A 17,683-nucleotide genomic window follows, 5' to 3' on the forward strand; every position below is an offset into this window, starting at 1 on the left:
GCAAATTAGTTAATTTTTTTGATAAAACCGAGCAATTTGTATGTTTGTTTTATTATTCATTCCTTTTATTAATTTTTTTTTCTTAAAGTGTTTTGTCAATGCTAATCCTAGTGTCATACATCATATTGAGATAGCACACATTGTATACTTATGGGTGCAAGTATATGCAACACAATCTAATGTATTTATGCCTTTGTTGGGGTTAACCAATTTAACTATAAAAACTTCTTATACAAGAGGTATGAAATCACAATAAGGAAAATTTTATTTTTCAATCTTGTGTACTTAGAAAAGAAAAAATGGTTGATCGTGATTTCTTTTTCATTAGATTTTAATACTAAAGTATGCATGGTGTAATGTTTAGATAAAATAGATGGGCGCTTACTGTTATTTACTTAATTTGACATCTAATTTTGTGAACCACATTGGACTGGATCCGTTGGATCTGACTGTCCACATAATTTGTTTTGGTCTAAATAGGCCTTAGACTTTGATTGAACTCTGGGCTCAAATGTGGAATAAGCTAGGGATGGGCATGAGTTGGTTTGGGTTAGATTTTAAAACAATTTGAACTAAATTATAAAAATTTGGGTCCGACCCAAACCAACCCAAATATTTTTAACCTAACCCAAATAACACATTTAGGTTTGGTTTGAATTTTATGATCAAAATATTTTTTACTTTGATAAATTTAATTATATCAAAATTATAATATGTTATTAAATTTTATTAATTATTAAATTACTATTAAAATATGAAAAAATATAGTGGATAAAAAATTATAAATAATAGATTTTACAATAACTTTATCCTTAAATTAAAGAATGCTAGAAAATTAAAATAAAATTTAATTACGAAAATCATTATTTCTCAATAAATGAGAACGTAAACTTTAACAATAAACTTTCACAAACATGATATCAACAAGTAAATTAAAAGAAAGAAAATAAAAAATTAGTGGTATTAACCATATTAAAACACAAATTCAAACAATGTCAATACAAATCAAAACAAGATAAGACATCCTAACTCATATATCAAAGCAATCCATCATAATCATTTATATCCGCAGTACTTTAATCAAAAGATTCCATGATCAACTGAGTCCGCTCCTTCACCAACAAATAAATAACCAAAAGAATTATAATGTTAAATAGTTATAAAGAAGAGTAAATTTAGAAAAGAACATGTTTCATACCAAAATTGTAAGAATAAAATTAATTCAAAGCCATCGCCTTCGTTGTTACACTTGATCCAAACTCTACATTAAATAAAAATAAATTAATAAAAAAGACTAATGATAAACAAATATATAATTTATTTTACTTGTTATAATAAACCGTTCCCTGACATCATGGCTTCATAAAACTCAAACTCCTCCATCGTTGGTTCATCTTGTAATGTTACGTACCCATTTTTGTAAGCATATCAAAGCTTCCACCATCTTCGAACTTAAAATGAATCAATAATTATGCATGGCAAAAAAGTCCGACCTTTTTGCCCGATTGACCCAACCCAAAATTTTCGAGCTTTGACATGAATTTAAGGATTTCAAGTTGAGGTCAGGCCTAAATATGAGGGCCTGATTAAAATTCGGGTCAAGATCAAGCCCTAACCAGCCCCACCCAACCCGACTCAAAATTTAAAATAAAAAACAAAAAAATATGATTTTATTTGTATAATTTTATAAGGCATAATTTTGGATTATCTTTATTTTATTATTTATACAATTATATGGTAGAGACCTTAAGAAATTTTGATGTTTATGTTAAATTTAATATATAAGGAAGATTATGTCCATTTTTTTAAAAATTAGATTACTTAAATTTAACAAAATCTTATATATTATGAAATTTGGGCTTGAAAAAAGACAGACAAGCCCCTGACTCGAATCGAGTCGGGGTATTACTTAAATTTAACAAAATCTTATATATTATGAAATTTGGGCTTGAAAAAAGACAGACAAGCCCCTGACTTGAATCGAGTCGGGGTCGACTCAACCTGAAATTTAAATGTTTGGATTTTTTTGGGTTCGGGCACCAACCTCGAGCCCAACTCGACAAATTGCCATCCTTATCAATAATGTGTCTGTCAGTACAGAATGCAGATTCTGAAGCTACTGTAGATAATGGAATTGTAAACACATCCTTTGCAATGTGTAAAAAAAAAAACCTCGATATTTTATTGAGTTCATTTTCCACCATGCCAAAATCTCAAAGTAGTCATCACCAACATGTTCACATGGCCCCAATAAGTACCTCTATACTTCATTTTTCATCTAAACACAATAATCTTTTTCTATTCTTTGTTTGAACTTTGCAACAATTGAAAGTTTAGAAAACCCTACATTTTCATCAAACTTCCTACTATCAACAATTGAGGACTTACCAACACTACTAGATGATCCACAACAACCAATCTTAGTGTCAAGATCTTTATTGTAATCATAAAGACTTATTAAAAGATTTTTTACCTTTTCAAACTTCTTCCCAACCTCATCAACAACAAAAATATCTTCAAAGGAAAATGTCACTTATTTTCACTTATAATGTGGATCAAGAATAACCGAAATGAACAACAAATTATTCAAGCTATCAATTGAACCCCAATATTTGTCATATTTATTTTTCATAGTTGTTGCCATTTTAGATAAGACGAGATCATTGATAACTCTAGGAAATGAGAGTTATTACATATGTTCTAGACTTGAATAAAGGTTAGTTAGAGAGCAAATAATGTGTTTTGAGTACATTTTGGTGACCTTTTGCATAAACATTCATTTTAGTTGAGTTTTAACAAGTTTTGCTTGAATCATAGTAATTTATGCTAAAAACATGTTTTAATTTGTAGATGTTAAACTCACGAAAGGATGCGGAGACAATAGATGGGAAAGAGGAGGAAAGAAGATGGTCACAAAAAAAAGAAAGCACAATAGGAAATAATACAAGTGCTGGTGCGGATGTTAGAGCAACCAGTGCTGCAGCAATTTGGGAGTAACGCGGGAGAGAATATAGGCGCGGTCAGTAATTAAATCACGATCCGCATGTTTCTTAATTTAAACACATGAACGCTCATGAGTTTCGATTTTAACCTAATTTGCAATATATAAAGGAGGCATGCACCACATAGCAGGCGGCGGAAGATGAGTTATCTTCTAAAAACAATTACAAAGGCAAAAAGAAGAAGGAGATTAAGCAGTCCTGTTCGGCATCATTGAAGAACCGAGGAGGATCCTTAGACTTTCATCGTGCTCAATTCATATTATCTTTCTTCTTTTGATTGATTGGATGTACTCTGTGAACAGTATATTTATGTTTACTTTTCTCATTCAGAATATGAACTAAATTTAAGTGTAGTTGAGTGACAAATAATCCAATGGGTTCTTGACTATTCTTATATGTTGTTATGATAATGTTGTAGCATTATACTCTAATAGTTTTTATGATCATAATTGTTATTTCGGTTGACCACCCATTTAATGATTTCAGTTAAGATAGAGCAGCAAAAGGGCATGTCTTAGCGGACATTATTAGAGTATTACTTGTTCTTAAGTTGAGTTTCCTGGATTAGGTCATCTTAAATCCCATAAGGGCGATACTTGAATTAAGATTTGTGATATCCTAGACATAGGTGTTCACCTTGTAGGGTAGAGAGATTAAAGGTCATAAAGCCATCCATTAAATTTATGAACAACTGGTCATTGTTAGTAGATTTAAAAGTATGAGATTTCCAACATGCGATAGCTGCGGAAGCATATTTATTCTACCCAGTGCTGCAGCACTTACCATAACAACTGGTGCTAATTCGGTAATCAATAGTCACCCCATTAAGAGAGTTTGATCATTCAACTACTACATTCTCAATTGAATCTTAAACACAATTAACTTAGTTTATTTCGTACAAGTATTAGTTTATTTCTATCTCTTATAACTATTGGTTACGGAAGAATAATTTGACGAAGTGATTGTTTTGATCTTTAGTTGATTGCATTATTGTGTTTGCTTTAGCACTTTGAGTGACATCAATCTCTGTGGAGACGATCTTGAATACTCATTACTTTATTACTTGTTGTGTATACTTGCACTTTGGCATTGATAATAATTGATTATATAAATCAATCAACAATCATCACCATTTTCAATTAGTGATGTCAAATTGGAATGAATTGAGCACATTTCTTGAAAATTATAGGCTTGAAGTCACATTTATTGAACCACTAAATTTCAAAGTTATATCATAAAATGACTCAAAAACAACACAAAACATTAGTATTTTCCCAATCATCAGTATTAGGAGGTCCTCTATCCTCCTTAAAATATGAAACGTAATGTCGATCATCATCCTCCATTCTCTCAAAAACCTTTTAAATTTTTAAAGCACTCTCCAACATTAAGTAGGTGGAATTCCACCTAGTGGACACATCTTCAACCACAAAGCTAGTACCTTCAATTCTTTCGTGCTTCACACATATTTTAACTTTTTTTAGCCTTGTGGAGAGGACTTTACATATGTGATAGCATTACAAATTCTAGAAATTGACACATGCACGTCTTTCAACCTTTCATTCACAATTAAATTCAAAATATGCACATAACATCTCATATGTAAAAAGTCACCATCTAGCAAAAAGCCATTCTCACTCCAATTCTTCAATTTCTATTTGACATAATTGATAGATAACTCATTTGAACTAGCATTATCAATAGCAATGGTAAATACCCTTTATATACCTTGTTTAAGTAAACAAGACTCAATTACCTTTCCAATTGTCTCCCCTTTATTGTCAGGTACTATGCAAAAATTTAAAATTCTCTTCTACAATTTCCATTCACTATCAATAAAATTGGCTGTAATCACCATATAGTAATAAGTTCGTATAGAAGTCCATGGGTCTATGTTTATAAGAGCCCTTTGCTTATTTGAAACAAAAAAGTTTCTCAAGTTTGCTTTTCATTCCAAAACAGTTTGTACACATCTCTAGCCAGGGTTCTTCTAGACGGTAGATCAAAGTTTGGTTCTAATTGCTTACTATATTGTTGAAAGCCCTCTTTCTCTATAAAACTAAAGGGTAATTCATCAATAATAATTAACCTTGTAAGGGCTTTTCTACATGCTTCTTTATTGAGGACATGAGACTTAGATTCATCTTTCATTTCATATGAAGTTGTTTGATTTTCATCTTCAAATGTGCTCAAATAATTAGGACAATGCAACAAATGATTCCTTAATGTACTGGTCCCAATTTTAGTCCCATGTTTATTCCTATAAGTATAATCATTACCATAATAATTACACGTGCATCTATTACCTAGATCGTATTTAGTGAAATGGTCCCATATCTTCGATCTCTTTGATGGCTTGTTCCTCTTGCTTTGAGTAGTTGCCAAAGTGTCCAAGGAATGAGTACCATGACAATGTGAGTTCTCATCCATCTAAAATCAATTGAAAAAAAAATCATATAACTTTGAGCCCATTTAGCAAAAAAATTTACCAAATATAAGTAATAACAACAACAATCCCAGTTAGAGCATCAAGGTTATCTAGTTGTTTGTGTCGGGGAGGAACTAAAGAAATTCATCAGCCCAATAGACTATTTGAGATATAAGTTGGTTAGAATTAGATATATGGAATAATAATTGAAAGCTTTAAGTTGCTAATCTATAAATATAATTGTAAGAGAGGGAGACACTAATTAAGAATTTAGAAATATAATTTTGCTATCTTTTTGCTAGTTCTAATTCAATGATTCAACCATAATGCACATCCAGCACTCTATGATAGTACCCGGAATAAAAAAAAATTAATTTGATTAATTAGTATTCATTTAATTAACAAATTTTTATTAGTTTTGTAATATCAAAGCATGTCCCAATCAAATTGCCAAGCAAATAGTTCCAAGTAATTAAATTCACTAATTCCGAGCATACCCATTAAGCAAATCACATAACTATCACTTAAACATAGCAATATCAAAACATAGTTGCTTTTGCCAAAGTGCCAAGTAGGTTCATCCTAACTCCACTGCAACTCAAACAAATTGGACACAATCATCATCAACATTTTCATATAATTAAAACACCTTGAATTCTAAAAGGAAAAAAAAGGGTGTTTAGGAACCAAAACTTAGAACTTATAAAAGCGATTTTAGCAAAGAAAAGTATAATAAAAAAATAAAAGAAAGAAAATAAAAAAACAAGTCTTAAAATCTCATATTCACAAATCCCAGAGACCAAATTCAAAACCTTTCAAAAGAAACAAAGATTCCAATTAAATCACCAAGCAAACAACTCCCAAGTAATTAAATTCACTAATTCCAAGCATGCTTGTTAAGCAAATCACCTAAACAATCTAATAACTCTATGAAATGAGAGTTATTATGGCAATTCTAGACTTAAATCAAGATCACTTAGAGAGTAAATGATGTGTTTTTATTGCAGTTTTGTTACGTTTTGCATAAACATTCATTTTCGTTTAGTCTTAATAAGTTTTGTTTGATTTAAAGTAATTCGTGCTCAAATCATGTGCATAATTATTGGTTTCAAGAAGCTTATAATTCATGAAAGGGATGCTGATGCAGTAGGTTGGCAAAAATGAGGAAGAATATGGCCACAAATGAAGTGAAACAAAATCTGGAGCAGTGCAGTGTTATAGCCGTTGCTGGAGCAACCATTGCTCTAGCAATCCTAGAACAACGATAGAGAAAACTTAGCGCGGGATATCTACAGAATTGCGATCTGCAGTTTCCTAATATGACTCATGTGCACCATAGGCTTTTGTTTACCCTGGTTTTCAGTTATCAAAAGGGGCGCGCATCACATAAAACGACGGCAAGGAATTAACATTGAAAAAATCGAGAGGAAAATAAGAAAACAATAAGAATTCAAGGGAGCCAATTCTGCATTAGTGAAGAATCCAGCAGAGTTATTTGGATTCAATCTTTATCGTTCTCTACTTGTTCTTTTCTTTACTCTTTAATTGAGCCGATGTATTTCATGACCAATATTTTGCTATTTGTTTTCTTTTTCAAAGTATGAACTAAATTTGATTGTAGTTGAGTGACAAACAATCTACGTGGGTTTTTTACTGTTCTTATGAGTTGCTATACGATTGCTGTGGCATTTTACTCTAGTAGCTTTTATTATAATCGTCATTTCGGTTGACCACCCATTTAATGGTTCAAGTTAAGATAGAGCCCCAAAAGGGCCTGTCTTAGTGGATATTATTAGAGTAATACTTGATCTTAATTTAAGTTTCCTAGATTAAGTTTTTCTTGAATCCCATAAGGGCTATACTTGAAGTTAAGATTTGTGAAGAACTAGACATAGGCATTCACCTTGTAGGGTAGAGAGAGTAAATGTTCATAATGCCATACCTTAGGTAGAATAACAACTGGTCATTGTTAGGATCCTTAAGGGCATGAGAAGTCCAACACGCGACAGCTGAGGATGCAAAATGATTCTACCCAGTGCTGTAGGAATTGCTGTAGCAACTGGTGCTAATTTGATGAAAAGCAGTCAACCCATGAAGAGAGTTTGATCATTCAGCTATTTCATTCTTATTCGATTCTTTTATGCAATTTATCTAATCTATTTCATTACTGCAATTATTTGTTTTATTTTCTTACAATTGTTAGTTTCGGTAATAATCAACTTTAACTAGGTTCATCTTGAAATAAAGGTAAACTGCACTATTGTGATTGCTGTAGTATTTCTAGTAACATCAGTCCCTGTGGAGACGATCTAGAATATTCATCACTTTATTACTTGTTGTGTTCACTTGCACATTGGCATCAATAGCAATTGAGTAAAAATTAACCAACACAATCAAATAAACAAAGTTATTCTTACAAATTAAGTTCTACCCAATGAACATAAATACAAGACCATCTCATAAATTGAACGATTAGTCTATTCTAAAGCTAAAGTATTACAGGGCCACCACAACAATAATAAAAGAAAAAAATCGAAGCTTTTGCAATAGAACCTAAACTTAAATCAATAGAAAGGTTGTAATCGAAGTAGGGGCTTCAAGATGTGATGACAATTGACTGAGAGATCCTTGAGGATTTTTTCCGACGAGGAATCTTCAGAAACGGTCTTTAACTCAGCGTTTAAGTTCTTCTAAAGAATCTGTGTCAGATAGAGATGTAAAAAATGGTGAGAAATTGAATTTGAATGCAAGCTTTTGGAATTGAAACAATGGGATTAATTTGTTTTCATTTATTTTGTTTAAATTATTTTCCACTGACAAGTGTTTTGGGAGTTTGTCCATGGCCAATGGGTAAACTATACCCAAACAAACCATTATGAAATGGTTTCCTATATAAAACCAAAATCTAACCATTTTTATGATTTACCCACCCAAACCATTATTATTATAGTTTTCTTTTTTATTTTTTTTCCTCAGAGACACAACGCATTGATTGTTGCTGAAGATGTTGAAAATGAAGCTCTAGGAGATATTGCGACAAACTTTACTTGTACTACTGAAAAGTAGTAAGAGTTTTCTTTCCCTCTTTGCTTATTTTTTCTGAATTTAGTTTTTCAGATGAGCTTAAATAGAATTTGTTGGATAGACTTAATGTTAAAAATACATATGTAGAGAGTGTGTTAAACGTGTTGATTTCTGGTAGAAGGGTTAAATATGAAATAGATAACAAGCTTTAATTCAAATTTCACATGACTTCCTTGAATATTATGAAGGTTATAACTTGTAAGGTCTAGCAATAAATGACGAAGGTTATGGGATTTCTGGGTTAGAAAAAAAATATAAACAACTATTTATGTCGAAATTAGTGAAACTGCAATTAGATTCACAGAATATCTGAACACATTACTTATGGGATTAGTGAACTTTCCCTCTCAAAAGGGAATGACTTGATTTCTCTCCAATTAGGTTGACACAAGGTGAGACTAACATGCGACACAAAATTGTCACTTCTATTTTGATTCAATTTTTAATTTTTTTTACACTTTTTTTTTCATATATTAAGGTTTTTGTCATCAAAGTTGCTAGATTGGCATAAGATAGGAAGCCCATCATGGAGGGCCTTGCAATTCTCACTGGAGGCTAGGTATGTTAATTTCATAATTTCCCACCCCATTTTTGCATTTGATTTGCATTAACACTCATCATATATGCATGCCTTCTCTTTTCTAGGTTTTAACCTTAGGTATGAGTTCTGTTAACATATATGTATCCATAATGTTGATTTTGATGATAACAAATAAGATTAAAAATGATTAAGCTTTTAAAAGCTCAAATTATTTTTCATACATTTTAAATAAATCATTATTTTCATAATATAAAGGTTTTATACTTAATGGAAAAATGATTTTATGAAATTGGTTATTTTCAAGTTAATGATCTAAATTAAAAAAGTTTTGAGAACTTTGAAATCAACAAGTATTGTTTTGAAATTCCAGAAATGAACCTATTAGAAATATTTTATAAAGTTTTGGGTCATACTATAATTTTAGAAAGTTTTTGAAATCACCAAGTATTGTTTCGAAACTCTGAAAATGGACCTATTTGCAAAGTTTTATGCAGATTTTAGCTATAGTATAATTATAGAAAGTTTTAGGGTAAAACTATAATTTTGAGAAATAGTTTCACTGTAGCAGTCACTGTAGCAAATGGATAACCGTTTAGGAGATAACGACTAACCGGCATCGAACAGAATTGGAGTTTAGTTTCTGGAAACTAATGACGATCCGACAATTTGAAATTATAGCACAACGATAACTTGCTCAAGTCAAAACGACAATTTGATAAGGATTAACGACGATCTAACTTTGTGCGAAAAGTCAATAACGATTAGTTTTTATCTCCAACTATAAAAAGGTTGCATTAAATTCAAATGAAATTGAATCCAACGAATACCAAAGAGCATATTATTGAGAGTACAATATTTCTTGAGCTTTAATTTTTTCATTCACTCTTTAAATCACACCTTGGGCATACATTTGTAAACACATAGATTGTGTGTGAGAAAAATCTTGTGTTTGAGAAAGTGTGAGTGTGGGAAACACTTAGAGTTGAGAGATTTGGGATAATCTCTTATTGTAAGGGTTGATTGACACCTGTGAAGTCAATTGTAAAAGTTCTTGAAGCCTTGGAGGTGTGGACGTAGGTGGGGTTGGCCGAATCATGTAAAAATTTTTGTGTTTGAATCTCTCTTCTCTTATCTCTTTACATTTTGATTGGTTTTTTTTATTATTTTTTTGAATTTGTTTAATATTTGTATTAATTTTTTATTCAAGCATTGCATAATTTTTAGAAATCCAATTCACCCCCCTCTTGGGTTGCATAGCTAATATTTCAAATTCTACATATTTTGCGCCTCTAGGTTGTTATGAAAATACCAATTCTTCACACCAAAACACATTAAGAACATCATTGCTTACTTTTTCACCTTCACTCTCTATTATTATAGGTTATAACAACAATGGATAATGTTATTATCATTGGTAGATCTTGTGAATTGGTAAACATTCAAGAAAGATGTGGACAAGTTTATGTTTTGCCCCTTTTTTCAATGATCTATTGAGCTTCTGGTCGTGTTTATTAAGCATTCAACATTTACTGAAATTGTTGTTATAGTTAATATCTACAATTAAATTGAGCACTTCAGACAAGTTGAAAGATCGGTTTGCAAAGCTTTCGGCTTACAAGCTTTCTGCTTTGAAGGTTTGGTTCTTTGGCATTGTGTAGTGACCTCAATTTACAAGTGTTTTAGATCTTAATCATATGACACAGACTCTTCAGTGAAAACATGTATTGATGGAGGTTGTTTTGTTCTAAGGTTTGTGGACATGATAAAACTGAAGTGCGTGAAAATAAAATTACTAATGCCTTCCACGCTACCAAGGCTGCAAAGGAAGAAAGAAGTGTGCCTGGTAAGCCTTATATTTATAGAATTTCATTTAGTGGATCTTGTTGTATTGATCCATCAATACATCACATTTCTTATTTTGTGAGATGCACTACTCTATGCCTTGAAGGCGCTGGATAAATTGCAAACCACAAATTCTAATAAGAAGATTGGTGTTCAGATTGTCCGGAAAGCTCTTAAGGTCTATATTCCCTCTATCATTGTTTCTTTTTCAGTATCAAGTTGTGAACCCAAAATTGTGAGCTTTGAGCTTTGGACTTGAAAAATGAAAAGGGGAAAAAATTAAAAGAGAAAAATGTTGTGCATATTTTTCTAATAACATGGAAAATGTCCTCACCATTAGTATCATATCATTTTAATTGGTTGGATTTTTCCATACATTGGTGACTTTGGATTAAAATCAAAGTTATATTGGGTATTGTGTCAACCATTTTTGCTTATAGAAGCATGATACAAGTAAGAGGCCTGAGCCTTATTTGTGCCTTTTGTAATAAAAGATGCAGAGACATTTTGGTTGTAGATATAATATATGTTACTTCTTTGAAAGCTTTCTTACTTTGCTGAGCCTACATCTTCAGATGCCTACATACACGATTGCTTCTAATGCTAGAGTTGATGGCGCAGTCATTGAAACGCTATTGGACCTAGACGTTTGTTTTTTCCATACACGATCTAGCTAGAGGTTTGTTTTTTCAAATAAAGAAAAGAAAAGTTAATATATCACGATACTTTCCTATGTTCAAGTTATGATTAGGGTATGTAAGAATGCTTTCATTGTTTTATGGACCAAGAAATTATGTAGATATGCTCAAGTGTGGAGATATTGATCCATTGAAACAAGTACGATCAGAATTTGCAAAGGCCACAAGGTAATTAGGCAACCTTTTAAATTTTGTTATCTTTATTCCATAATCGTAACAAAAACTAATTAATGCTTCCTGTATAATATGATTGCATTGAAGAATATAATCTGGTCCTTGGTGGCTCGAGCATATCAAGGATGAGACGGAAGGTCTAGAATGTAATGAAATGAATATAGTCCGAATAAGAGGCTTATAATAATCTCTTTGAGGCATCGATTTTCTTCATTGGCCATGGTTTTGTCTTTGCTGTAAACGCAAAAGCCTTGGAGAGAAAGTTATTTACTACAAGAAAACAAGTAATGGATGACAGGAAATAACTGTCATAAAAAGGGGTGCATGACAGACAGTTCATCCGTCATCTATATCACTGTCATTAATTTATGACAGAATATTTTTCATTATGAATTTATGATGGTATTTCATGGTCATATATCCATCACATAATAATTTAGTGTAAAAAAATAATTTAATTAAAATTTGAATTTATTTAAATTTCGCACCTTTTTTTTAATTTTTGGTGGAAAGTTCAATTATCACTTGTTAATATATATTTAAAATTTTAGCAAAAATTTTTTTATGACAGACTTTATGATAGCTATTTCCCGTCATAGGGTTATATATATTTTTTAAAAAAATTATATTATAATTATAATCTATTAATTAATTCCTGTTTACAGATTTAATTAATTGATAAAATGAATATGGGAACAAAAACAAAAAAAATGATATTAATTAAAATCCATTCAATCCAACAAATTCAAAAAAGATACATATAGTATCCAATGTAATCACCATGAATACATAATAAAACATCTTAAATTAAAAAAAAATCCCAAATATAAAACAACACAGTTAAGTTATAACCCCAGAAACCAAGCCAAGTTACCCAACAAAACTTCCAAAGATTAATGGAAACATTCCAACAACAAGACTTTAAGCTTGATTTCCAGCAGTAATGCCCTCTTCTAGTGGGAATACTCCAACATCCATACTCCAACACTCCAATGCAGACACTCAATAACACTCCAACCCATACCCAACAACCCACCATCTTCCAATAGCACTCTAATTCCAGCCACATACCCAGCAACATTCCAAACCAAACCAGCAAATAAATCTATACAAAATCAATCAAAATACCCAATGTTATCAAATGCACAACATCTACACTACAATCCTTAACAACAACCATTATAAAATAAAAAAAATTAAAACAGAGCTATCATTATATGAGAATTACGATCTGCAGTTTTACCAAGGGGTTACCAGCGGGATTTTGGGAAGCAGAGATGGACCAGCTGAGCTCATCAGCAGAGAAATCAAGGAGATCAAGATAGTCTGATATAGCATTGGTAAGGCGAAAATCATCAAACAAATTAGCAAATTTAGAAATAACAGGAACCACCTGTTGAATGGCATCAACGGTGGTCTTTAAAGAGCTTATGAAAGAGGAGGCTGGCACTTTCAAGCACTCGGCCTGTGAACATTCCGAGCCAGCATTGCTGCTGCTGCTCAAAGAAACCGCACTGACCAAGAAAATAAAAATAAGAAGTTTGCAAAAATTCAGCATCTTTAAAGATGTATGAGACTGTAAAGGGAAAGACATTGATTCAGCGAAGGGGAAAACCTGTGAATAATCACTTGCCAAAATAAAATAAAAATTAAAAAGTTAAAATGGAAGAAAATAAGAATTAAAGAACAAATATTTAAAATTGGTGGCTTACAATGAAATTTGAAAGCCCTGTAGCAAATTTCTCTTCAGAGATTTCTACACAAGGCATGATATATCCTAAAAGGAATATTGCTACCATTTTGAAGCTAAAAAAATAATGCCATGTCCACAAAAAAACTTAATGAAGCATAAATTGTAGGATTGAAAAATGGTGTTAAAATATTGACAACTATACCAACCATAACAGACCTCCACAATAGGCTTGGCAACGACTTCACAAACATGCTTCTGTGATGCAGATTCAGTAAAAACTTCATCGAATTCATAAGTGTCTGAGTTCCAATTGTTCTTTCAAAGTTTTAACCTCTTAAGCTGAGGTAGAGCAAAGTGAAATTTTAACAATCACATACAAACTCAACAATTAAAATGAGAATGAGACCACCTCTGTCTGCAGCGCGACACAATCAGAAAAATCGACATCTGCTACGGTCTCTTCTTCATTTCATGGTCGCAATCTCACTGCCACTCTAACTCTTCCAGGCACTACAAGCACAAAAAAATCAACAGCTTGGGACATTAAAAGTTACTATTGAGACAAAAATCAAACAGAAAAAAAGAACAAATGAAACTGGCCTCCGTCATTTCCGACAGAAGATGCGGAAATGCTGCGGCAAACAGCCGATCCCAATGAGGGAGAGGGATGAGGCCTAGATTTGAAAGATGATGATTTCGAATTTCCCTCCCGTACAATACCATTTCTACATGCAGTCGAAGCCATCACTTCTTCGCTACTAAAGAAACAGTTTGAAATGATTCCAAATTACAAGGGCAAAAATTGAAAATAATAGCACCTAATTTCGCTTTGATTAAATCTGAGTCAAAATATGGAAAAAAAATAATTCAAACCCACTTCTATTCATCAGTTTGGATCAATAAGTAGACACAATAAGTAGAAACAGCTGTTGTTTCAACACTTTTGAATAGGAACAATAGCAGCTATCTTTGGACATTTCAACAGCAAAACAACAGCTGTCTTTACACATTTCGACAACAAAAACAGCAGCTGTCTTTGCACATTTCCACATTAAAAATAGCAGTTGTCTTTGCACATTTCCACAGTAAAAACAACAGTTGTCTTTGCACATTTAAATAGCAAAAATAGCAGTCATTTCTGTATTTTTGGATAGCAGAAACAACAGCTGTTTATGCACTTTTGAACAGCAGAAAAACAACACAAATTTGCTTGCTGTTTTTACAGTTTTTGGCAAAAGGAATTAACTTTTTCTGTAGTTTATAACATCAAAAACAGCAACCAGATTTATGTTATTGTTTCTGCAGCTTAGTGCACCAAAATCAATTACTTGAATCATGATTAAAGTTTTCATATTTTTTCAACCACCAAATTAATATCATCAAATTCAATTTCTTAATATCCTATCAAGGGCTATCACAATATCTATCAAATTATAGTTAATTATATAAATCAATTAGAATTTCGCAAAACAAGATCTATTACAGAACTTCAATTGAGAAAGCCAATAAAATCGAAATTAACACGAACCCATTAATTTAAGCACGAGATCTAATTAACCTAGATGAAGAAAAAATCTCAAATTTAGTTGTGAGTCAAAATCTGGAAAAAACAAAATTCAAACCCACTTTCATTCAGCAAATTTTGATCGATTTTATCATCCTCATGACAGATTTACAAACAAAAATTTGTCACCATTTCATGTAAATCAGAATCAATAAGTTTTTACAAAAAAAAAAAAACTCATTCTAAATACAAACCCCATGATTTCTGGACCCAATTCAAAGGACAAATTGAAAAGAAAAAGACACTAAGCATTTACCTTGCAAGAATCGAACCGAAGGTGAGGGTTCGCTGAACAACTTGTGGCAAAAGGACAAAGAGACTGAAAAACAATGCGAAATGGGTGCCCAATTGAGAATGATGGTTTGGACGGTGGCAAAATGGTGGAGTTTTGAATGGCAGAATGGTGGCTTTTCTGATCGATTTTTTTTCTAGGGTTTCTATTATGAGAGAGTGAGGAAAAATGGATAGTGAGTGAGCAAATGTCTTAACACTTGGGCAAAAATTTTGTGTTTTATGTAAACGCACACTTAAACGCCATCGTTTTTGTTTTATTTTTTTATATTTGTTAAATTTTTAAATGAAATAATATATTAAAAGTTAGTAAAAAATGGTCAAAATCAAATAATTCTATTGTGATTTTGTGATAGAGTAAATTTACATCACAACTCTATCATTAATTCTTGATATACAATATAAAACCATCATTAATTTATGATAGACCAAAATTCTATCACGAGTCTGTCATACATTTATGATATAAGTCATTTTTGTTACAAGTTGTCCGTCTATCTATTGACAGTTTTCTTGTAGTGATTTAATTGGTAAATTTCACCCTACCCCCTTATTAAATTGACATAGTTCAATTCACTCCCTAAAAGTGTGAAAACCTTAATCTACCCCCCAAAAATCGTTAACTCTTTGTTAGTTTTAACATCCAAAAGGGCAAAATTGTATTTGTATACATATCATAACAGGCATTAGATATAGAGCCTTGTGCATGTCAAATCGATGACAGCAAAATCATACATATGGTATGTAGGCCCTTAAGACAATGTATTTATTTATTTTAACAAATAAATGAATATTTATTTTAACAAATAAATGAATATTTATTTTAACAAATAAATGAATGAATATTTATTACGAAAAATATTTTAATTAGTTTGAACTATATAGACTCCCTTTGTATTTCGCGCGTTACTGTGTCTGCTTCACACGGCTAACAGAGAAGCTTAGAAACAGAGCATGATAAGAACGACAAAAAAAATGAGATTTTGCCGCTAAAAATTGTGTTAAGACTAAACATTAAAGGCTGATACAAAGACAGAACACCTTACGATGGCTGAGGTTATAAATTTCTATTAATCTCCATTTTTTTCTAGTTGAAGGGTGTAATAAATATTCAAGAGATAGATGAAATGTTGAAGACCAATAATCAATGTGTTAATAGAATCTATTATTGTTGAATTGACAGTTATAGAAAATATTGATGAACAAACCCTAGGTTAATAAAATTTGGGTTTTTTGCTTTGATCAATTATTTTGTTAAAATTAATATTTTTATCTGTGAAGATTTGTTAATAAAGAGAGGATAATCATACTGGTGTTGTTACTCTTAATGGTGTTGGTGTTTGTGGGGCATTTGGTTTGTAGTTAGTATGATTATTTTTATTTTTTTTCAAAGTATTTTGTTTTAGGCTAAAGATGACAAATTTTTTGAATTTGTATTTGAAACTGAAATTTGTTTTCAACAAGCGACTGTATTTGCCAGAAACAGTCGTTGGAAATTCATTGAGTGTATTGCGAACTTCACATTACTTATTTTGGTTTTGTAATATATATATATATATATATATCATGTTTAGATTTTGTTAACAAAGGTTTTGGTGTTTTATAATGCCTTTTTTATGCTGTTATTTATTTATGATAGTATGATTTCTTTTAGTGATGTTATTAATTGTATGTATGATTTTTATTTGTAGCCAAACTTGAGGGTGAATGGCATTGTTAATTTTGTTTGTGAAACACTTGAGGTTGGCTTGATTGATCTAGACACTCTAAGTAGAGTGGTCCTCATTAATGCTGCCATGAAAATGGTGTTTGGTAGAAATAATTACAGAGCTGAGAGGTTTATAATTGAAGTAACATTGCTTTGGAATGGATTGAAAGGGACAATTGATAATGATCATGAACTTTATCAAGTCTGGTATTTGCATAATAAGAAGAAGTATATTGAGATTGTGTTTGACATGGAAATAATACCATTGAATGTGCATAATGTCATTAGAAGAAAATTGTTTAAGGATGACATTAAAGATGTTGCTGCTGGACCTAATGCTGAGGAACCAAATATTTTAAGTGTGTTTCAAAAACAGCCTGAGAGATAACAAAAGAAGCAACGACAACCAATGAGACAGCTGCACTAGAATAACATAAAGAAGTAAAAAGGTCGTAGAAAGAAATCTGTGGGAAGAAAACCAGTAGCAGGGGTGCATCATTCGACTGACATGAAGCCCTCCATTCCTCAACCTGCTGACGAGCATGAACTTGAACTTCAGCCTCAACCTCCAGTGCTAAACTTTAGCTTCAATCCCAGCCTGAACCTCAACCTGAACTTGAACCTCATGCTGAGCACCAAAACACACCTGTATTTGACA

The 17,683-nt window shown here is 31.7% G+C and overlaps 1 protein-coding gene across 18 annotated transcripts; it reads right to left on the minus strand.

The window, feature by feature from the left end:
* Nucleotides 1-12,480: 12,480 nt before the first annotated feature.
* Nucleotides 12,481-15,525, minus strand: LOC102622919 (pectinesterase/pectinesterase inhibitor PPE8B-like). 18 transcript variants are annotated; one of them, XM_025095232.2, is made up of 5 exons: nt 15,283-15,525; nt 13,872-14,220; nt 13,163-13,283; nt 13,024-13,095; nt 12,481-12,874 (listed from the first exon to the last, which is right to left on the minus strand). In XM_025095232.2, the coding sequence occupies exons 2-5, from the start codon at nt 13,907-13,909 to the stop codon at nt 12,572-12,574; spliced, it is 534 nt and encodes a 177-aa protein (XP_024951000.1). In that variant the 5' UTR covers nt 13,910-14,220; nt 15,283-15,525; the 3' UTR covers nt 12,481-12,571. The 18 variants fall into 18 exon arrangements, 12 of the variants coding, with proteins under 12 accessions (XP_024951000.1, XP_024950999.1, XP_024950995.1 ...); XM_025095231.2 differs by having other exon boundaries at nt 13,679-14,220; XM_025095227.2 differs by having other exon boundaries at nt 13,163-13,397; nt 13,679-14,220.
* Between the last annotated feature and the right edge of the window lie 2,158 nt (nt 15,526-17,683).

This window comes from Citrus sinensis, chromosome 2 (assembly GCF_022201045.2).
Source record: "Citrus sinensis cultivar Valencia sweet orange chromosome 2, DVS_A1.0, whole genome shotgun sequence".
In the NCBI taxonomy this organism is placed as follows: Eukaryota; Viridiplantae; Streptophyta; class Magnoliopsida; order Sapindales; family Rutaceae; genus Citrus; species Citrus sinensis.

Excerpts from the sequence above, each read along its gene's own strand:
- LOC102622919 (XM_015527585.3), bottom strand. The coding sequence starts at position 13,755 with ATGAATTCGATGAAGTTTTTACTGAATCTGCATCACAGAAGCATGTTT. Across the intron at positions 13,398-13,678 it reads TTGCCAAGCCTATTGTGGAG|TGATTATTCACAGGTTTTCC; the intron begins GTCTGTTATGGT and ends TATTTTGGCAAG. Across the intron at positions 12,875-13,012 it reads ATCCCGCTGGTAACCCCTTG|ATTTATTTGCTGGTTTGGTT; the intron begins GTAAAACTGCAG and ends GATTTTGTATAG.